At 51.7% G+C, this 21,846-nt stretch overlaps 2 protein-coding genes across 2 annotated transcripts; both read right to left on the bottom strand.

Annotated features, from left to right (window-relative positions):
• Positions 1 to 2,609: 2,609 nt before the first annotated feature.
• Positions 2,610 to 9,247, bottom strand: LOC119109749 (uncharacterized). Its single transcript, XM_037233501.1, has 5 exons — positions 9,180 to 9,247; positions 7,222 to 7,362; positions 5,339 to 5,461; positions 2,960 to 3,604; positions 2,610 to 2,619 (listed from the first exon to the last, which is right to left on the bottom strand). Exons 2-5 carry the CDS (start codon positions 7,350 to 7,352, stop codon positions 2,610 to 2,612), a joined length of 909 nt encoding a protein of 302 aa, XP_037089396.1. The 5' UTR covers positions 7,353 to 7,362; positions 9,180 to 9,247.
• A 9,596-nt stretch (positions 9,248 to 18,843) lies between these two features.
• Positions 18,844 to 21,016, bottom strand: LOC119109748 (AF4/FMR2 family member lilli). Its single transcript, XM_037233499.1, has 3 exons — positions 20,825 to 21,016; positions 20,040 to 20,105; positions 18,844 to 19,177 (listed from the first exon to the last, which is right to left on the bottom strand). Exons 1-3 carry the CDS (start codon positions 21,004 to 21,006, stop codon positions 18,844 to 18,846), a joined length of 582 nt encoding a protein of 193 aa, XP_037089394.1. The 5' UTR covers positions 21,007 to 21,016.
• Positions 21,017 to 21,846: the final 830 nt, after the last annotated feature.

Below are 21,846 nucleotides of genomic sequence, written 5' to 3'. Positions count from 1 at the left end.
ACAGCACCGTCGGCCAGCTGCTACTGGTTAAATACATAAAGATACACATATATCAGGCCAAGAAAGAACCACAAGGGCCCATCGAGGTCGGCCTACCCCAGGTTCCGCACCCATTCTCTGCACTAATCTTACCACGACCTGCCTGAATTTAGCTATAATTGGGATCCTTAGACCGATAGAGCCTGTCCCAACGATTTTTCAGTGTTGCTACGGAGGAACATCCAACAGCTTCTTTTGGCAGCCCATTCCAATGATTTACTACCCTTTGACTAAATGATATCTGCCTCCTCACGTCTCTACTCATGCCTTTCACTAATATCTATATCTATATATATATATATATATATATATATATATATATATATATATATATATATATATATAATACATATGTTAATATATATAAAACACATAATATACACAGTCAAAGTTGCCAATCCCACTTTCTCATCCTGGTAGCTTTTCACTATATTCTTTCCAGTCTATCTGTATCATTTTGGAAGAATGGGTACCAAGACCGCGCACAATACTCTAGGTGTGGTCTGACATAAGCTAAGTTCAGCCTCTTTGACAATATTCCTGCTCTTGTAATGGCATTCCTGTCAATAATTCCCAGCATCCCGACTGCCTTGTTCCAAGCAGCCCCGTATTGTTTTTTCAGCCTTTAAACTCCTGAAAATTATAACCCGTAGGTCCCTTCCGCCCTTGATTTGATTCAACTTTCGGCCTCGCATAACATAGCTAATGTCCTCACCATCAGAACTACCCACATACATCACCTCACACTTATCATAATTAGATGATGTCTGCTACAGATACGTTACGTTACGCATGAATATACCTTACGCTACAAACCTTGCATGGCTGTAGGCAATTTGAAAGGCGATTTTTTACATAAAAATGGTATGTACCTTGTAAGGTCGCTGACGTATGGCAGGTCAAAGTCAGGCCGCAGCTGTCAGCGAAGGCCATTTCTAGGGAATTTCTACGGAAGTTCAGTCTGATGCGACAGCGGAGTGTTAGACGAGGTCATTCATCTCTGAGATAGTTCCTTAAGCAAAATATCAACTAAATCTAGAATAGCGCATTACATTGACCTAAGGTCAGGTACGAAGTTCAAAAGGAGGTCAAAACTAACCTCGGTTGCGAACGGTATTCAACCGGTCGCCCGGGCGCGTGTTAATGCTGTAGAGTGAATGAGCTGAGATGTGCACGGTATTACATCCGCAGCATTAGAAAACCATGACAGCGCCCCTATTATCAACATCCATCAACTGACGTTGATGGGCGCCGGTCCATCTATTGTGGCGCGTCGGAGCGGGAGGGTAGCGCTCGTCTGTGTGGGCTACTCGTCCAGCCAGAGCGCGGCGGAACACTGGGCAGTCAGACCCAGCCCTGGCTCGGGCCAACGTCCGCCGGGCGCGGCACGTGCCAGCTCCCCGCCCCCCCCCCCCCCATCAGCAGGGCCCACAGGGGGTGTTGGTACGTGGCACCGACCCCAGGGGTGCGGTATTCGCGTATGCTTACGCATACTGATTCTACCGATTCCCGCAACCGTGTGACATACGTGCAAGGCGAAAAGTGCGCCTCCTGTCCCATCACTCCTCGCAGCTGCGTCAAACAAGACAGACGGCACCTCACGGCCGCCCGCCCGCCAGCCTGACACCTAGCGGCGCCGGCGTCTGTCGCGCCGCTACAGCCTCCTACCTTGACGGGGATGTGGCTGGTCCGGGCGGCGTTGGCCTCCCTCAGCACGGCAGCCGGCTCCTCGCTGACAGGCTGCAGGTGTGGTCGCGGTCGCGGCACCACCGCCTGCACCACCCGGGTGCGGGGTCGCACGTTCTGCACCAGCGACGGCACCGGCGCATCGTGGATGTAGCGCGCCACGGGGCTGACGATGTCCTGCCGAGCGGCGCGTCAGATCAGGTCAGGTCAGGTCAGGTCAGATCAGATCAGGTCAGGTCAGACGGCCACCGCCGGCTGACGGCAGGATGGGGACGTAACGCGCAAAGACGGAGCACCGCTGGACTACCGCGCACCCTACTCGTATTCCCAAGCACAGGCGCCAACATAAGCCACGCCCCGCCGTAAATGTCGACTGGCGGCAGGAGTGACGCCACTCCAAGACCGACAGCGCCAGCGTCTGGACGTAGCCCCACATGGCCACAGACCCCGAGACCGTCCCAGTCCAGCGTCGACACTCACCGCCAGCTGGGGCCGGGAGCGCGGGGTGGAGGGCGGCGCCAGGGTCGGCGTGCGGACAGCGCGGGCCGGCGAGGGCGCGGCCGCGCGGCCCCGCGGCGTCGGCAGGCCGCTGTTCGCGCGGCCGCGCGGCGTCAGCAGCCGGCCGGGCGAGCGGCCCGCCGTTGGCCGTCTCTGACTGCCGGGCGCCGCTGGCACGCCGCGGCCGACCGGCGTGCGCGCCTGCCGCCCTGTCTGCCGCGGCTCGGCCTGCACGGCCGGCGGCGGCTCCCGCAGCGCAGCGGCACCGCTGTCCTGCGGCGGGCCGGTGTCGTCGCCGGCGGCAGCGCGACTCTGCAGGATCGTCTCCAGCCGGCGCTCCTCGGCCTCCATGGCCAACAGGCGCTCCATCATCTCCAGCGTGTCGTTCATCTCGCTCTGTGAGCCGGACCGTTCGCTGCCGCCGGCCAGGCTCAGCTCGCTGTCCGTGGCCAGCTCCGACACCGAGCCGGCCAGTGATGGCCGGTGGCTGACGTTGTCGCTGGTCGTGTTGTCCGCCGCCGGGCCCGTCCGCCGCTCGCCGCCGGCGCCCGCAGCCAGCGACACGTCTGGCCCCTCCAGAGTCGACTCGTACAGCACCGAGCCGGAGCTGGAGTCGGCGGCCAGCCAGCTGTTGGGCGGCGCGGCCGGCGCCAGCGAGAGCTCCGACAGCCCCGTCAGCCGACGGCTGGTGTCTCGGCTTGCGCCCTCTGCGCAGGTGTAGTACGAGTCCACAGACTGGCCGGACGGCGATGCCATCTGCTGCTCCATGGCTTGCAGCAGGCCGCCGCCGCAGCTGCCGTGATCGTCCGACGGCGATCCGGGTGCCAGCGGGCCGGCGGAAGAGCCAGCCAGCTCGTCATGAAGCGCCCCCAACAGAGAGTCGGCGGGGGCCAGCGAGCCGGCCGCCTCGCGACGTTCGTCCAGCGAGCCAGCCGTCTCACGACGCTCGTCCAGCGAGACGGCCGTCTCGCGTCGCTCGTCCAGCGAGTCGCCCGGCACGGTGATCGAGACATCAGACAGCAGAGTGCGCCAGGCGCTCGCGTTCTCCGTTGGCAGCTCCTCCCACTGACTTTCCTCCACAACAGCCAGTGACTGTTCGGTGGGCATCTCCTCCCACCGCCGCTCCTCGGCGCCGGCCAGCGACTGATGTGCCGATGACTCCTCCCCAACAGCCAGTGACTGCTCCGTCGGTAGCTCTTCCCACTGCCTCTCCTCTGTGCCGGCCAGCGAGTGCTCGGTGGGCATCTCCTGCCATCGCCGCTCCTCTGTGCCAGCCAGCGGCTGCTCGGTGGCCAGCTCCTCCCATCGTCGGCTACTGCTGTCCTCGCTGGAGGCCAGGGGCGCCACCGACTCCTCCAGACGACTGCTGGTCACCGGATATCTGCAGGCAGGTCAGCACAAATCAGACAGCCGCTGGAGGCCAGGGGCGCCACCGACTCCTCCAGACGACTGCTGGTCACCGGATATCTGCAGGCAGGTCAGCACAAATCAGACAGTCGCTGAAGGCCAGGGGCGCCACCGACTCCTCCAGACGACCTGCTGGTCACCGGATATCTGCAGGCAGGTCAGCACAAATCAGACAGCATCTCACAAAAACGTGGGATTGGCTCATTTGGGGCAGCTTGGAACAACATCGCGATGGAAGACATTGGCAATCTCCATAACTGAGGCACAGAAAGCAACATATCTGCATTTGTTCAGGATGGACGTTCAGGGTGTATCTAGCATGCCGGCGATGGCAGCTGATGATACCGCCTCCGAACCAGATAGCATTTCTCCTTTAGTCGGAATGGAAGACATTTCAGCTGCAGTCCGTCACGTATGATGATACTTGGGTTCAGAGACGCTTCGATCGCAGCGGGCATGCGGCGTCCGTACGTTGATAACCTCGCCACAGCTAACGACACGATCTATGTTTAGTTTCACTGTCTTGTCTCATCACATTGCCAGAACGCATGCGTGACAGGCACAAAACGTCGCACATGCAGAGAAGACGCCAGTGTCATGTTGTCTTTGTTTCACTACCGAACGACGTCATCATGAGCCCGACGTATCCGCGTCTCATCCAAATTACGAACGACCCGCAAAAGAACAGCAGCCCAAGAGCAACTGAGTAATTTCAGAAATATAATATTTTCAAGAGCATTGTAGAGCAAAAACAGCGTTCGCTTTTCATTGGTGGGATCGGAGACTTCAAGGCCACTTCAAAGTACCCCTGGTACTCCGTGGACAGCGGGTGATAACGAGTACATTGTTCTATGTTTAACAGTTTGGTCGCGTACCATCAACGTCCCGTGCAGGTAATGTTCACGGGCCATATCCTCCCAGTCTGTGATGGTGATGATTTTCGTTTTGGCGTACATCAACGACGATCATCATTGCGCGCCCATCCCAGTTTGTAAAAAATTGAATTGGGATCTTATGCTGTCTGTTTCGTCTCTTTGGGAAGTCGCAACTCTGTCGTTGCAGGGCAAGCCAAATGCTTGCGGGCCATTGGTTGTCCAAATAACGATCCGGTGTCAGATCGGGTGCGTAAAGCAACCGGAAAAAGTAAAGCAAACAGGCAAAAACAAGGAGGTTATAGCAGAAACCAATCCGAAAAATATCGAAGGTTTGCTCATTTGTTCAAGAAGAAAACAATGCACGTCGTCGCGCACCCTTTCGTCGGGGAGGGAGGGGGGGGGGGGGGGCAGCGCCTACGGAAGTCATATTAGCGCTCAAGAGCCATGACTGCGGAATTCTAGCTCGTCACCCAACACGGATGCCGAATGCGCTAACCACTCGGCCATGACGCCCCGTCACTGACATTTCGCGTTATTTCCGAAACAAACTGTCTGGCATGGGGCGACTCGGCCAGTTCGGCGAAAGGCCTGTCACTAAATTGGCGTTAAATGGACGGATGGGTTTCTTCATCAAGCTACAATCCAACTGCACAATACCTTATTTCCAGGTCATCCAACTAGAAAGCTACTACGCAACTTTGTGCGCCATGATTTACATCATTTACGTCACTGCAAAAGAGGTGTATTCAGCCATGCGTGACGAGGGTTAACTGTAATGTGATGTGCACCAGTGGCTGGTATGGTTGTGGCAAGCCTGGGGGGGGGGGGCTTACCGGCAGACGGCGCTTGTGGCCGGCAGCAGCAGCTCGTCCATGGTGACTGAGTCACGCGTGCCCTCCAGCGCGACGGTGCCCAGACCGCGCTCCAGGACAGCCATCGAGTCGGTCAGGCTGCCGCTGGAGGGGTGCACCGCAGGTCATGTCAGGGTCAGATCAGGTCAGGCCAGGTCACTCGCTCACTCGGACGGGCCGGGTCACCTTCGCAGCCAGCAAGCGTGTGTTAGACATTGGCGAGGTGCAGCACAGCACTGCGATGACCCAGCTCGAGGAGCATTGCGAGCCGTCAGTAGAATATACTGGTTGAGAGCAGAGACAGTAGAGCTTTGCATGCACCTGAGGGTACAGCAGAGCAGAGGCTTATCTTAGGCAGAGCAGAGAGACTTACCTTAAGGCAGAGTAGAGTAGAACTTACCTTTAGGTAGAGCAGAGCATATGCTTACCTCTAGGCCGAGCAGAGCAGGGAGGCTTACCTTAAGGTAAAGCAGAGCAGATGTTTACCTTGGGGCAGAGCGGAGCACACGTTTACCTTTAGGCGGGGCAGAGCAGAAGCTTACCTTTAGGCAGAGCAGAGCAGAGCAGAGAAGCTTACCTTAAGGCAGAGTAGAGCAGAGGGGCTTACCTTTAGGCAGAGCAGGGCAGATAGGCTTACCTTAGGGCAGAGCAGAGCAGGAAGGCTTACCTTTAAACAAAGCAGAGCAGAGGCTTACCTTTAGGCAGAGCAGAGCAGGGAGGCCTACCTTAGGCAGAGCAGAGCAGAGAAACTTACCTTAAGGCAGAGCAGAGCAGAGGGACTTACCTTTATGCAGAGCAGGGCAGAGGCTTGCCTTAAGGCAGAGCAGAGCAGAGGCTTACCTTTAAACAAAGCAGAGCAGAGAGACTAACCTTTAGGCAGAACAGAGCAGGGAGGCTTACCTTTAAGCAGAGCAGAGCAGGAAGGCTTACCTTTAAGGAAAGCAGAGCAGAGGCTTACCTATGAGCAGAGGCAGAGCACAGGCTTACCTTAAGGCAGAGCAGAGCAGAGGCTTACCTTTAGGCAAACAGAGCAGGAAGGCTTACCTTCAGACAGAGCAGAGCAGAGAGGCTTTCCTTTACTGCCCTGCTCTTAAGCAGTTCTGACCACAAAGAACTGACAAAAAATAAGATACATGACAGCATTAATTTTTGCATAGCATCATAAACTTGTATGGCTGCATTTGTTCAGCCAAATGGGCTGCAACTGAACAATCATTTACATTACAAAAAAAAACTTCTGTGGGTTTTTCTTACATCATATCTGAGCTACTGATTATTGGTTTTGTGTTGTGATGTTTAAGTACTTCTTGACCTTATGCTATAAAATATAATGTTGTACCCATTCAGGAATATTGCCTCATTCTGTTGAAGTTTGTGGAGGTGTCAAAACATGCAAATAAAAGTAATCAACATCGTCAAAATTGTCCTGGAATTATGGAAGCTGATACCACACATTCCGGATAAACAAACACAATCCCTTCTATGATGCAAGCTAATGCCACCTTTACGATGTACGTGCCTGAAACTTGATCCAGTGATCTGCCGTTCGGTGGAAGTTCTACCGTAAATCAGTGGGCGACTGCAGGCGATCACCGGCCAGTCAAAGCCCCGAGAGCCTCCGTTCCCGCCCCCGAGCCTAAATGGTCAATCGGTCATCTTAAACACAGCGAACTCGTGATTGCCTATGGTATCATGATCTCTCATTAGATCCAGTTGGTGAAATGCCATTGCCCTCGACTGGAAATTTTGTCAGTTTGCTTGCGCTTCTTCACCGTTAGTTTAATGGGGCGATATAATCCCGTAAAACCTGTCTGTCAGAGGCCCTTTTAGCCGGCTGCTGCCATCCCGGGCAGTGCCGGCCTCACCTGGTGTCCGCCAGGCTGACAGTCTCGTTCAGGAGCCGACTGATCTCCTGCTCCCGATCCGTCACAGGCCCCATGAACACCTCGTCCTCGCTGTCGGTGTCACCGCCCCGCCGACGCCAGCCGGCCGACATGGCGAACAGCCTGAGAACAGAGCGGCGGCGGCGGCTCGTCACTGGAGAACGACGGTGAAGGACGGACACCGGCCGAGCGAGACTGCTGAACAGCTGACTTTCACCAGACAGCAGCGCCCTCACGCAACAGGTGACAACAGCTGTCAATAATATCTCCATGGACCCCCAGAAGCAGAACACCTGCCTGTTACTGGGGACTGACGATGCAGAGCTGCGATTAGTGCAGGGATCAGCTGTCTGTTGCTGATCAGTCTCCACAGGCCTGACAGTCCTGTCCTTGTCAGATATAGCCAATGATCAAAGAAGAGTCTTGCAAAATGGTATTTTGCTGGGTATATGGTATCAGTGGAGCACAAATAGTGGGCCTTTCAGTCAAAGTAACAGATAAGCTTCTGCACATCAAACATCAACACAATATGGAAGTCAGGAAAGCTATGCACTGAGATCAGTTGGCAGTCACAGTGATTACTTGTTGTATTAGTTTACTACTTCTTTATTTACATAGCCCTTTGTGTAAGCTAGGAAAGGCCCAAACACCTTGCAGTCAGAGCTATAAACCATTGTTCATCTAGCTTCCTGTGTCTACACAATAGCATAAGGAATGTTTTTACTTGATTTGCATTCAACACTCCCCCATTGAACCACTCTTTTAAGACATCAGGTGACAGCTTGTGGTGTTGTGACCAAACTGGGCAAGATGCATTTTATTGGTCTGAATTATCATATTGAAAAATTCCAAAACATGTGGAATGAAATGCTACACAAACCAGAGGCATACTTCTCTTTCATTGTCCTGTCATTGTTCATCATTCAACTATCATGTTGCAAATTGCAAAATGCATCTAAAGTATTCCAGCAGAAATGTCAAGGACATTACTCCAGGGTATAATAGATCACTACATATGCTGTGTGAGAACATATAACAACCCACTTTCTCATATATCATATATCAATAAAGTGGATCAAAATGAAACTTCCCTTGTTATGCAGCTCATTGTGGATTTAATACTTGTAAGCTTCTTGACTGGAGCATCATAGGGATTTCAAGCCTGGTAGGGACCCAAAAGAATTTGGGAAAAAGTTTCTAGGTATAGAACAAACAGACCATTTGGGGGATCAACCCATAAATACAACAGGATGGATGTCCGTGCAGTGCCTCTAGGGCGAGGGCAGGACACGACCCTTCTGGCACACAGCCCCATTCCTGCAAGGCATGGGGTTTATTTTATTTTGAATGAATGGCACAAGATAAGTCACAGTATGAAAACACAGCAAGGTAAAACAAATTGTATTGCTTAAGGGTTTCTGCAAAGCCATTTTTCTGCCAGGAAAGCCGAGTGAGGTGGGGTCATCTTACTTGTATTGCTAAACTAAGCCCCTATTCATCACTCTAGTTCTGGTGTCCAGTGCCACGAATGTTCTGCAGAATTTTACCAGACAGGACTGCAATGTGTTTTATGTGCTGTGAAATGATGCTCGATGGCGATCCTTGGCCTGGGATTATTGCATTTCACATTGAGCACTGGGACGTTTGACTACCCATGACACAGGTGAAGTTCAGACATGAACTGCTCATTTTGTGCCAATGAGAGGCAAGTAAAAGTCAGGAAACAGGAAGGCCAAATCACGGCCCAAACATACCACAAAGTCGCCGGTGAGCAATCGTCTGAAATCGCAATCGGCGTCACTTATAAGTTTTAGAACAAAAACAAGTTAGAAGACCCATGACTTGACCCGCCACATCACAATCTAGGCAGATACGGAACGGGTGAAATCCAGCTAAAAATCATGCATGAAGTAAATCAAAACAGGGCACTGGGAACGTACTTCAAGTTGGGTAAAAATAAGCCCGAGACGACAACGAGCAAGCTTCCAAACCGCTTGTTTTGAATGGGGCGGCGTTTGAAGCCTGCGCCGAGGCCGCACCCCTGTGCCTTCTTTTTGAACGGCTCATGTGCCTTTCGAAATATTCTAAGAGAAGAATAAAAACGGTTTTATTCAGGATCCTTAGTTTTTTATTTAATGTTTTCATATTGAATAATCAATCTAATAGCTTTAGGCTAAGCATACAGATTGTAAGGCGACATCGTATTGCTTAAACTCTGATAAAATGGTGATGGCCTTGCCTCAATACAAATGTGATCCTTTGTGTTACATTACTGACGCATGTCAAGAGTTCTTTAGGGTGTCCGACATTCGCGTTCGAGTACTGCTGAAGCCAACACGTTCCGGCCGTCTGGGGGTGGCGCGTGTTGGTGTCTGATAAGTGTAGAGCATTTTTGACAGGCCATACGAACGGTAGAAGCGAGTTCTGTGGGGTCACATTAATTTACTTCTGAATTTCTTCCTGTTTCAAGACTTCGGGTGAATCTCAGTGTAATGTTTCTTTCTTCTTGGTGGTGATGGAGTGAAGTGAAAATGACTGGGCCGAGCCGACCCGGTAAGCGAGTGCGTACAGATGAACTTTTCTTTTCTCAGGTAGGGGGGGGGGAATCCTCAGGCTCATACCTGAAAATAACACTCAACTCAGGGAAATCATTCAAGTCCAAAGGTTGGCCATGGATCCAGATGTGCGTGAGAGGAGTTCTGGGAGGCTTCTGAAGAAGGTTGAAAAGGCGAATCTCTTGGCTGCAGGCAGCCTTCTGATAAAAACCAAAAATCATGGACAGACTGAAAAAGTTCATGAAAAACAAAAAGTTTGGGAATGAGGAGTGTGAGGTTGTTCGGGAACAAAGAATGAACACATCCAGGGGAACCATCATTGCATATGACCTTGTAGAATTTGTCCGAGACCGAGATTGTGGGATGGCTGGGTGAATTTGGGGTAATGGGTGCTCGGAGATTCACCAAGAGGGTGGATGGAAAGATGGAGAATACCCCAACCATACTTTTGACATTTGACAGGTCCTCATGCCCAGCCAAAATGGAGCTAGATTACATCACATACCATGTCCACCAATATATCCCCAACCCACTGATATGTTTTGGTTGTGGCAGATTTGGCCACACTGACACAAGATGCCCTGGTGATCCTCTATGCCTTCGTTGTGGGAAAGGAAAGCATAAGGGGAATGTGAGCGCTGGTGTGTGAACTGCAAACAGTCAGGACACTCATGCATGGCCAGAGAGTGTGAAATATGGAAAAAAGAAAAGGAGATATGTAAGATTAAAACTGAACAAGAACTCTCATACCCTCAGGCTAGAAGGCAATATGAGAAAGAGCATGACCCCCCTGTCCTGAAGTCATATGCTGCAAACTGTCCGGCACCCAAGTGTGGCTCCCACTAACAAAACAGCATGATGACCTCAGGGAAAAAGTAGGAAAACTGGAAGAAAAGGTGGGTGAGATGATTGCTCTGCTTCAGCAACTGCTGATGAAACAAGGTGCCCAGGGGAATACCAGGGGGAGGGATGACAGTACCAGACCTGTAGTAGACAGGATGAGGAAGTTGAGGTGGATGTTATAGCGGAGGGGGACAGAAGGACACTCAAAAAGATGAGCAGGAAACCTATGAGAGGAGGAATGATGGAGAGGTTCAAGTGATGCAGAGAGATGATGTAGAAAGTGAAAGAGTGGACAGGGAGATGAATCATATGACTGTGGAGCATAATGAGGAGATGGAGGGTTGGCAGAGAGCATGTAGGGCAAAGAAAAGGACAAACAACAATGTAACATATCTGAGGTACCTAATGACACTACCCCATCACCAATGATTAGCCGAGCAGGGAGATCTACGGAGAGGACGAAGAGAAACTCCAGCCAAAGGAGGTCATGGAAGGAAGACTAACTAGTATTGAAATGGAGTGAACCACGTTTCTTTCTTCTTTGTTAATAGCTGAATAGTTTGTTGGTGATTGGTTGACAGGTATGTTGAATATTTGAACGAATAGGCCAGCAAATTCAGACGTTCTCCACGTAATTGTTCTCGTGCGGAGGGCATGCAGAGGTCGGTGGTGTTTGTTTTCATAGTTATTTTAGGACCCTTAATGCCGGGATTGTTATGCGAAATGGTTTGCAAAGTTGAGGGAGACTTAAATAACAAGTTCATGGTGTTTTCCGGAGGCAGCTGCGTTTTCGGTTGAGCAGAGGTCGCCCGGTTGGGCTAGTCCCAGCCCACTTGGTTCTCGGAGGTAAGGTTAAACATCCAGGTGCGATACCTAATTCGGGTCAGGGGGTGGACGAGCTGAGGTTGTTTGTCTCGTGGAGGTCACCCTTCGGAGGGTGCGGGGTGATCCTTGCCGGGGGCAATGGTACAGACGCTATTTCCACTCGACCGGCCGGAGCGCGCCTGGTTCCGACCGCGGGGTTGGGGCTGGCTGGGGAGGGGAATAAGGGAAAGGGAAATGTGTATGTACTGAGATGTTTTGTTCGCAGTTACAGGACAAGTAGTACATACCGATGTTTGGCATATTTATTAATTTATTTATCTGATTTTTTCATGTTTTTGGTGGCGGTCCTTTGTTGGATTTCGGCGTTCGGGCTGAGCATTGGTTGTATGTTTGTGTGTGGGGATATGGTACGCGGTACAGGCTACTCGCTTGATTTTCTGATGTTCAAGTTTAAAAGTTCAATAAATGTCGAACTGTTGTCGGCGTGTGTGCTTGACTGGACGGAGTCTGCAGTCTAAGGCAACAATAAAATGACTTTCAGCATTATGCAGTGGAACTGTAGAGGTGTGATTTCAAAGTGGGCGGAGATAAAACCACTGCTGCTGGCAAGACCACATAGTGCCGTATGTCTCCAAGAGACACACTTCCTCCCTACTGACCAATATGATTTCAGAATTCCCGGATATACTCTTTATAACGCTTATTCTGACGCACATATTAGACGAGGCGGAGCATCAATCTACGTCAGCAACGACCTACCCTCATTTTCAGGTCACACTAAATACTAATTTTCAGGCGGTGGCATGTTCGGTGACAATGGGGCATTCTCGTATTTGTGTTTGTTCTTTATACTTACCACCAAACGAGAATTTGACGTACCTTGAACTGAACGACTTGGTTACACAGCTACCGCAGCCGTATATCATAAACACGGACGCCAATAGTCGGCATTTCTTATGGGGTGCAGACCGGTGCGATTCTCGTGGAAAGGTGTGGGAAATGATAATACGGCAACATGCCTTAAAAGTGATGAACGATGGTTCCCCAACCAGAATGGACGAGTACACAGGATTATGGGTCACATATCGACCTGACTGTGACGTCAAGCAGTGTGGGACAATTCATGCATTGGCAAACGGACACTGACTTACACTCCAGTGATCATCTCCCAGTTTATATTACATATGATAGGTATGGAGATATTCCACCACGACGTGACGAATTTACTGGTTGGAATATTAACAAGGCGAACTGGTCTGAATTTACTGACAGATGTTGTTTGCGATTCAATGAAAGGGACGGTATGCAAAACTACCAAAACATTACGAAGGTTTTGCTGGGAGCAGCAAAAGAAAGTATTCCTCGGAAAAGCAGAAACACCAAATATAGCTGCCCCTGGTGGACTGACGAGTGCAAGGAGGCAATTCGGGCAAGGAAACGGGCGCTCAATCGATTCCGACGTTCGCACACACATCTGCATTTATTGGCTTATAAGGAGGCGAAGGCGAAAGCCAGAAGGATAATTCGTACGGCAAAGAAAGGTTCGTGGGAAAAACTATTGCATATGTTCAATGTGAATACGCCGATACAACACTTATGGGACATCATTAGGAAATTTACCAGAAAGGAGCGATTTGCGAGACCCTTACCTGTTCTGAAGGTGGCTGGTAACATAATTGACGACCCAACTGAAGTTGGAAATATCTTCGGACGGTTGTTTTCTGACATGTCGTCCTCTCGGAACTACCGAGCCACTTTTAGAGAGCTGGAATGGCAGATGATGGATCAAATGCCGTCATTTATTTCTGACAATGAGGAGGTTTATAATGATGTATTCACGATGGCTGAGCTACAAATGTCTATTGCTAAATGCGGCAATACATCCATTGGACCGGATGAGATACATTACGCGTTTTTTAGACACCTACCTGATGAACAATTGCATTCAATTTTGGAAATGATGAACTGCATATGGTGTGGAGGTGGTATCCCTGATGAATGGAGACACTCGATTATTGTTCCTATTTTGAAACCAGGCAAACCTAGGGAAAACCCTGAGTCATATAGACCAATTCAGCTAACTTCATGTTTTAGCAAAATAATGGAACGAATGGTCGCCAGACGGTTATCCTGGTTTCTTGAGCGGAACAATATGTTGTCTAAATATCAGTGTGCATTTAGGAATGGAAGAAGTACCACAGACCATGTAGTCAGGCTGGAGTCCGAGATTAGAAAAGGTTTTTTCTACAACAAATATACCTTGGCTGTTTTTTTGGACCTTAAAAATGCATATAATCTCACGTCTAAAGTTGCTTTGCTCACAAAAATGTTTAATATGGGTTTTAGAGGACGCCTTATGTATTTCGTTAGATCGTACCTTGATAACAGAACCTTCCAGGTGCGCAATGGAACATTATCGGATACGTTCGAACAGGAAAACGGCTTAGTCCAAGGAGGAGTTATATCCCCGATATTGTTTAACATCATGATTGATGACGTGTGTGGAAATGTCCCGAGTGAAGTGTCCCGAGCGCTGTACGCTGACGATTGCTCTCTATGGGTGCAGGGAAGGAGAATTTTTCATCTAGTTAATAAAATGCAGGGGGCGTTGAACCATGTGAGTGCATGGGCTGATCGGTGGGGTTTCCTTTTCTCACCTCACAAATGCAACGCAATTGTATTTCGAAGGTATATGAAGGCAAGAGAGATGACGAACATACCTGACTTACATATATATAACCAACCTTTAACATACACCGACACCGTCAAGTTTTTGGGAGTGATGCTGGACTCTAGGCTGAACTTAAACACGATGATGCAGTACATTAAAACAAAAGCTGTCAAAAGGATATCAATATTAAAATGTTTATCTGGAAAAGGCTGTGGCGCAGATCGTTCTACACTATTGAGAATATACAAAGCCATGATAAGACCGATATTAGAGTACGCATGCCAAGTTTTGATGGTCCCCGTAACAAGGCAGTGGAAATGATTGATGTTATTCAAAATGAATGCATTAGAATTGCTACTGGAGCCTTTAGAACTTCGCCCATTTTACCACTGATGGTTGAAGCAGACATACTTCCCTTGAGACTGAGGAGATGCGACTTGTCTCTCCGTTATTCCCTGAAGATACTAAGTCGAGAGGATCATCCATGCAGAAAACTTATGGCCAATGAGGCTGCGTTACATGAGGTAGAGACTGGATATATGAAAAGGATTTCTGGTTTCCTGCTATATGAGAGAATACTTGATATGTGCCATGAAACAGGATTCGATTTCCCAGAAGAGGTGACCTTAAAACGCAGCGTCGTTCCGCCATGGAGATTACGTAAATGTACGTTGATAAAGTTGACTAACAGGAGCAAGAGAACGCTAGATGAAGTGCAAATTCAATGTGAGTTTAATTATTTGAGAAGCAGGTATACAGAATACGAGTTCATATTTACCGATGGAGCAAAAAGTGCAGACGGAGTTGGATGTGCTTTTGTCCACGGTGAAAGACGTCAAAAATTTAAACTTCCTGAACTTTGTTCGATATTTATAGCTGAAGGATTCGCAGTATTACAGGCTCTGAATTATACACATACAAATCGCATCCTCAAATGTGTTATATGCACAGACTCCTTGTCCATTATAACAGCCCTGGGAAATCCGACTTCTGAAAACCCGATCGTGATCCATTTACTAGAGACGGTCAGTCAGCTTATTGAAATGGGCAGTATAATCATTGTCCTCTGGATCCCAAGCCATAGTAATATACGTGGAAACGAGACAGCGGATGCACAAGCAAAGATGGCTATAAGATTGAATGACGTGTGTAATTTTCAAATGGGTCCTAAAGATTATTTTCCTAAAGTGCGTCGAAGTATTCGTGAATTATTCAACAAATATTGGACAGATTACAACCCTAGGACTAATTTAAAACGCATCAAAGAAGAGGTAGGAGACTGGGTCTCCTGTAAGCGAGCAGTCCGACGCGAAGAGATAGTGCTGTGCCGGCTGAGACTTGGGCATACTCGCTATACCCACGCATACATGATAGATAGAAACCTCCAACCTGAATGTGAACGATGTCAGTGTCCATTAAAAGTGTATCACATTCTTCTTGAATGCCCCGTATATTTTCACGAAAGACGATCATTGGTAACACTATGTCAACGGTCCGGAACACAATTTTGTGTGAGGTCGCTGGTAGGAAATCAATTCCCGGACATCATTGATGGAGTGATGAAATATTTGCGACACTGCGACCTACTGAAACAATTGTGAAGTGCTGCCTTTGCGTGCGGGACAAGTGCAATTTTTGCTTTGCTGTCATTGATTGCTGCCATGTTGTTTATACTATATTGTAATTGTTTGAAATGAGTTGTTTATTCTATGTATAATTTAAGCTTGCGTGCATATCTGCGTACGATGTCTGACTGGATGCTTGAGAAATGTGAGAAGCAAGGAAGTGGTATAGGAATTATGTGTAGCAAATATGTGTATATGTGTGATACGTGGGTGTGTGCGTAAGCAGAGGAGATTACATGAATGAGGTTTGAACGAGCATGGTGAAGACAGATGAATGTGCGTGCATGCGTTAGAGTACACGGCATGGCAGATATGTGAAATTTCCATCTGGTAAATGCTTTGTTAAACGGCAATGTTGTGACTGCCGACTGACTGATGACTAACCTGCAACGTCTATCATGTGGGGAAGCTGCGGTTAAAAGAAAATGATAAAAGAGCCTGGCAAAAAAAACCGGACTTTTTGTTCTCTTGTTTTAGTTCACTAATCAGTTGTATCTGAACATTTAACACCGAGTTTTCTAGAAACTAACACCGTTTACTGCACCTCCTTGCTACACCACTATCCTGCACGAAAATTCCTGACCAGTGCGACACATTCCTTCTATCCTCTGTCGCGCTTAGTTACCACCTGTGCTACCAAACTTGTAAGACAACACTTCAACGATGGACGCCTGGGCCCAAGAGGCTATGCGCCCTAACCAACAACAACAACAACATAGGGTGTCCGACAAGTTGATATCAGATTCACATTAATGTTGGGTTGGGGGTCTTGGTGCAGTGATGCATAATGTTGGCTGTAAAGCCTACGTACAAATATATTTCGGGGTAGAGTTTTGCCATGATTTGCATGCCAATGCAATGATGGAGCGGGACCAAATACATTTCGTCAAACGATAATGTTTAAAGACTTTCTGGTAATCAAAATATCTGGGAATTCTGCACCAATGGTTATTGTTCCTTTTCAATCTTTGAATGGTCTGGACTCTAGATCCACTGTCCAAGCTATGATTGACAGGGTTAAGGTCTTATTGGGGCGGGCAGCAGGCACATTGGCCACCCTGGTAGTACCTAACTGCCGCACAGCCGACTATCGACAGTCCCGTCATGGTTTGCAGAGAATGTGTTTTGCAGTGCATTTGTTTTTCACCATGATTATTCTTTTTGCCTGGAATTTTGCAATCGGATGTTGGCGCCAGAGCTCATGTAGCTAGCACTGCTCAGGGTAGTGGTCTTGTATTAAGTAAGTCCATGTACTCAAGTCTTGGACTGAGTATCATAAATTTTTATTGAAGCAGAAACTGACCAAGCCGCAGACCCTTGTGCATCACTCTCAAACACCAAGCACCTAGGCTCAATCTCCAGGGACCTGCACTCTAAATTATACATGAAGGTCCTCGTAACCCAGCGATCAGTATCAGCATCAGCTACTGAAGCCACTATTGAAGCCATGCCGTGTGTTGACCCGTGTCCAGTATATCGCTCACTGCTGGCAGGCCTGACGCAGCGCTGATTGGCAAAGCTGCAGCGATCAGTGACCAATACTTTTGTCGGTGTCGATGTGCATAAGGTAGCAGTCGAGAACTACTAGCACCAGGTGCTTGTGGACAAAGCCCGTTTTGTTGCGGCGAGTTCCTGCTGGCGCATTACTGAATGAAGCCGCACCGCCAGGTGGTTTGTGATGAACATCTGGGCGCTCATCTCATGTATTGTTCTGACGAAGGAATACTAGGCTCCTTCGAAATACTAGCAAACGCGCGCATCAATACAATCCAATCCGCCGACAGTAGAAAAAAATGTGGCACACATTTCGGCACATGCACAACGTCGCAACTCTGCACAGGAGTTGATGCCATACAAGGCAACACGAGAACAGCAGGGATCGAGTGGGAAGCACCAGTGTGGGATGAAGGCTTGTACGGACGGAGCGTTCATACCTGAGAACGGTAACAGGCGCCCTCGCGTGCGAAGTAGAATGAAACAGACTTGATATTGCGCACAAAATAACGGGCGGTCTACTATCAAGCATGACACCATTGTCATCAAGCATGCCACCATTGTCACGCAGCGCCCGCGAATCGCCGAGGTGACCATCCAGAAGCTGCCGGGCGAGCCATACGATGGAGCGCCGGTGAATGTCGCCAACAAAGACGCGAGCTGAACATCCCGAGAGCTGGCAGGCGTGCCATATAGTGGAGCACCGGTGAATGTCGCCAATACAGACGCGAGCTGGCGTAATGACACACTGCCGTACATATGCAACACTCGCACTCAATGAATTAAGTAGTCCCACAAAATTTGATCGTCGTAGGAAAACAAAAATCGACATCACACCGCAGACGCCGCAGAGGGAATGGTCCAGGGAATGTCCCGTACTAACAGCCTACCATTGTACTCACTATGGGCCGTGAGGCGCTACACATCGCGCGCGAGGGTGAACTCGTCACAATAGAGTAGGAATAAAGCAACTAGGTACGGCGGGATCGGCGTATGGACGGTGCAGGAGACCACGACGGCGGCCCGCACCGTCCGACGAAGCCATCCAGATGATGGCTCCCGGGCCTGGCTCCGCCAGCCCAGCAGCACCGCGTGACACCGGGCGGAGAGGGGAGGGCGGTCGAGATCGGGTGGCGGAGTATCCCAGGTGAGCCGCAGGTCCGATTCGATCGTTCGAGCGGTTGGACGCCATCCCATAATCATATCCCCACCCTAATGGATCCCGGCGCCCCCTGGGGTGGGATCGGACCCGATTCCCTAGCGGATGGAGGTCAGACTCGACCGCCCCTGCTCGTCGTATGGGGCTCACACCCGGCTGCCTTTGCTGGCGGCGTGGTCGGTTGTCGGCCGCAGACGCTCGGGGCCCGGCTGGCCGTGGTGGACAGCCGCTGGTGCCAGTCTCCCGCCGGGGCGGACTGAGTGGTGCCGACAGCGCGCCGGCCGCGGCCGCAGCTGCGGCCAGAGACACGGAACACCGGTCAGACAGGCGCGCCGCAGTCACTCACGCAGTCACCGCAGTTATACCACACACAGACTAATTACGCCCCCGGCCGGGCATCGGCTCCACCGGCCCCAGCCGGGCCAGCTGCCGTCACCAAGCGACCACCCAGCCCTCCGTCCGATACCACCAAACGTCTGACCTCCACGCCTCACTCGGCCCCCACTCACCGCCGCATGCAGCGGCCGGGCCTGGAGTCCGGCCGGCGCCGGCCGCTCTGCCGCCGGTGGCCGGCCCGGAGCGCGTCCTCTCGTGGTGGCGCGGCAGAGAGTGGTTCGCCGTCGGGTCGACTCCGCCGCCGCTGCCGCCGCCACCACGCGCGACGGCCTGCACTGACTCGTACTCGTAGTAGTTGCTGATTGGCCGTTCGGCGGCGCTCGGCTCGGCGCGCCGGCCGCGCTGCGAGTGGTACACCTGGTGCTGCCGCCTGGCGGTCACAGCTAAAGTTAGGAGCGGGAACGTGACACTGCACAGGTGCCGGCGACCAGCTCTGGGGAGCACACCTGGTGCTGCGGGCTGGCCGCCCGCGTTGGAGGTAGGACCAGGGTGCGACGATGCTGAGGAGTGAATCAGTCAGATGAAGGGACCGGAGTTATGAAGACATTGCCACCTGCACGCGCAGTGTCTTTTGAACCGGACGTGCCATTTTCGTGGCTGAAATGTCGCACACTTGACAAGTCTCAGATATTGGAAAGACAACTATCGCTATGTCTTTTCACCAATGATCGCAATGATCACGAACGGGGCGGGCATGCCCAAGACCATCCGATACGAATCGGACACAGCGACACAAACGATCTGAGCACGATTACTGTGGCGTAGGCCTCCCGCCAGGGCACGTGCATTGAGCTCACCTGCCAGCAAGGGCCATTACACTCCCGTGCACGCACGCCAATGACCACATGCAAGCGACCCTGACTGAGTACGACAGGCAAGCGACACTGGCAGAGTACGACATGCAAGCGAAACTGGTTGAGTACGACAGGCAAGCGACTCTAGCAAAGTACGACGGACAAGCGCTACGACGGCCGATGGCTTCCGCGAGCCCATCACGCGCACCCGCACTGTGAGCAAATGATACAAACAGCACGGGGACAAGGTCGCGCTCGTGCACGGGGGCCGGGGGAGGCGTGCTCATTCGGGCCCGCGGAGACCACGCGTCAAAATGTGGCAAGAACAGAGCTACACAAACGCGACAGAAATGAACCCCTGAACTCGGCCGGTGGCGGTTGGACAAACCAGCCCGCAGCGGGCGTATAAGCGTATTCCCGGGTGCTACCGCCCCACACCTGGCCTCGTCCCGGAACTTTTGCTCCAGTCGACTGAGCAGAGCGGCGCCCCTCAGGCGTTTCTCGCTGGAAACCAAGGTCCGACACCGGTGAACAGGTCGTGCTGGATTAGGCGTCTGTCGGCTTGCGCGAGCCCGTCACCACCGTCACCGCAGGTCGTGCATGCCACACTTAAGGCAACGAACACCATCTCCTGGCCACGTCCCCATTTTGCAGCGCAAAAAGGCCCGGAAGGCAACAGGCAACTTAAATTCGCTGGCGGCGCGGATGTAAAAAGCGGATGTCGACAGCGGCTGTGTGGCACAAGACATTGCCCCCAATGTCCGATCTATGGATAAAGCTTTCATACATAGGGTTCCCCGGAATGTTTGGTTCAATATCACGTTTGAATAAAATCCATCCATTTACCACTGTATTTTATCAGCTTTAAATTCCAACCGATCTGAATGTTGAGAGGAACCTTTGCTTGATAATACTCAATATCATTAAAGCGTATTTCGACACTACCTATCCTAAAATGTCAGATGGAATATGCCTGACCATTATTCTGTCTTATTGGATACTGCAACTCCTATAGTCCCTTTGCAGTTTCGTGCCGGAAAATTCAGCTAACAACATGAATCCTGTTATTACAGGGAACATGCCACCCAGAAAAACTTCAGAGCCCATGACATAGAAGCGGCTCAGTGCCCCTTCTGTGACAGGTCCAGCAGCTGAGATCAGCCGAGCGATTAAACAGGATCTTCCGGTGCCAGAGAGCCGAGCGCGGCGTCCTGGCCGCTCACCGCAGGTGGTGCTGTATCTGCTCGTAATTGGCGTAGTGTCCGAAGCGCTGGTGGTCGTGGTCGGAGCCGGAGACGGAGCCGGAGCCGGAGCCAGGGCCAGGGCCGGGGTTGGGGCCGAGGCCAGGGGCCACCAGCCCCGCTCGGCTTCCGGGCCGCAGCATCGGCTCGTACGGGTCGCACATGCCGCGCCGCGCGGCCGTCGCGCCAGCGGGGCCCGGGCTGCGGCGGCGCGAGTCGGACGCCGCCGCGCCGCCGGCGCCGCATTCGGGGGCGCCGCCGCTGCGGGTGCGCGGCTGCGGCGCGCCCGCGGGCCGGCCGCCGGGGCTGGGCGGGTGCGGGCCGGCCAGGCCGGGCCCGCGCCGGTCCGACGCAAGGGCGCCGGCCGCGCCTGGGTCGGAAAGAGGCGAGCGGGGCCAGGATGGGCTTCCCGGGATACGGGTGTCGGAGCGATGTCTCGGAATCTGGGAGTCGGGTGGGCCCGAGTTCGGGGCACGCGGGTCTGGGATACCACTGGGGTACACTCGTGATTCTGAGGGACCACTGGAGTACGCCCGTGGGTGCGAGGGACCGTTTGAGTACGTCTTTGGGTCTGAGGAACCATTGGAGTACGCCCGTGGGTCTGAGGGACCACCGGGGTACACCCGTGGGTCTGAGGGGCCGTTGGGGTACACCCGTAGGTCTGAGGGGCCGTTGGGGTATACCCGCGGGTCTGAGGGACCGTTGGGGTAGGTTTGCCGATTTGCAGGACCGTTGAGGTACGCTCTCGGGTCTGGGGGGACATTTGCGTAGGCCCGTGGATCTGATGGGCCGTTGGGGTTGCGCCGCCGGTCCGACGGACCGCTGGGAGGTGCTCGTGCATCTGATGGGACGCCAGGATGGCCTCGCAGGTCTGACATATCGTTGGGATTGGTCCGTGGCTCCAGTGGACAGCTTGGGCGGCCTCGCTGGCTCGGTGGTCCACCATTGCTGCCCGCTGTCTGCTCCACGCGCTGAGGAAAATTGATCCGTGGCAGTCTTGCATG

Source organism: Pollicipes pollicipes, unplaced genomic scaffold, assembly GCF_011947565.3.
Source record: "Pollicipes pollicipes isolate AB1234 unplaced genomic scaffold, Ppol_2.1 Scaffold_7231;HRSCAF=8579_pilon_pilon_pilon, whole genome shotgun sequence".
Taxonomy (NCBI): Eukaryota; Metazoa; Arthropoda; class Thecostraca; order Pollicipedomorpha; family Pollicipedidae; genus Pollicipes; species Pollicipes pollicipes.
The sequence above is the reverse complement of the archived record's forward strand: the minus strand, read 5'-3'. Positions and strand labels throughout refer to the sequence as shown.

What these genes read in the sequence shown, in the direction of transcription:
- LOC119109748 (XM_037233499.1), bottom strand. Translation starts at nt 21,006, where the DNA reads ATGTGCGACCCGTACGAGCCGATGCTGCGGCCCGGAAGCCGAGCGGGG. An exon ending in CAGATACAGCACCACCTGCG is followed by an intron (nt 20,106 to 20,824) that starts GTGAGCGGCCAG and finishes CTTGGTTTCCAG; the next exon opens with CGAGAAACGCCTGAGGGGCG. An exon ending in AAGTTCCGGGACGAGGCCAG is followed by an intron (nt 19,178 to 20,039) that starts GTGTGGGGCGGT and finishes TGTGACCGCCAG; the next exon opens with GCGGCAGCACCAGGTGTACC.
- LOC119109749 (XM_037233501.1), bottom strand. Translation starts at nt 7,352, where the DNA reads ATGTCGGCCGGCTGGCGTCGGCGGGGCGGTGACACCGACAGCGAGGAC. An exon ending in GTCAGCCTGGCGGACACCAG is followed by an intron (nt 5,462 to 7,221) that starts GTGAGGCCGGCA and finishes GCACCCCTCCAG; the next exon opens with CGGCAGCCTGACCGACTCGA. An exon ending in GCCACAAGCGCCGTCTGCCG is followed by an intron (nt 3,605 to 5,338) that starts GTAAGCCCCCCC and finishes ACCTGCCTGCAG; the next exon opens with ATATCCGGTGACCAGCAGTC.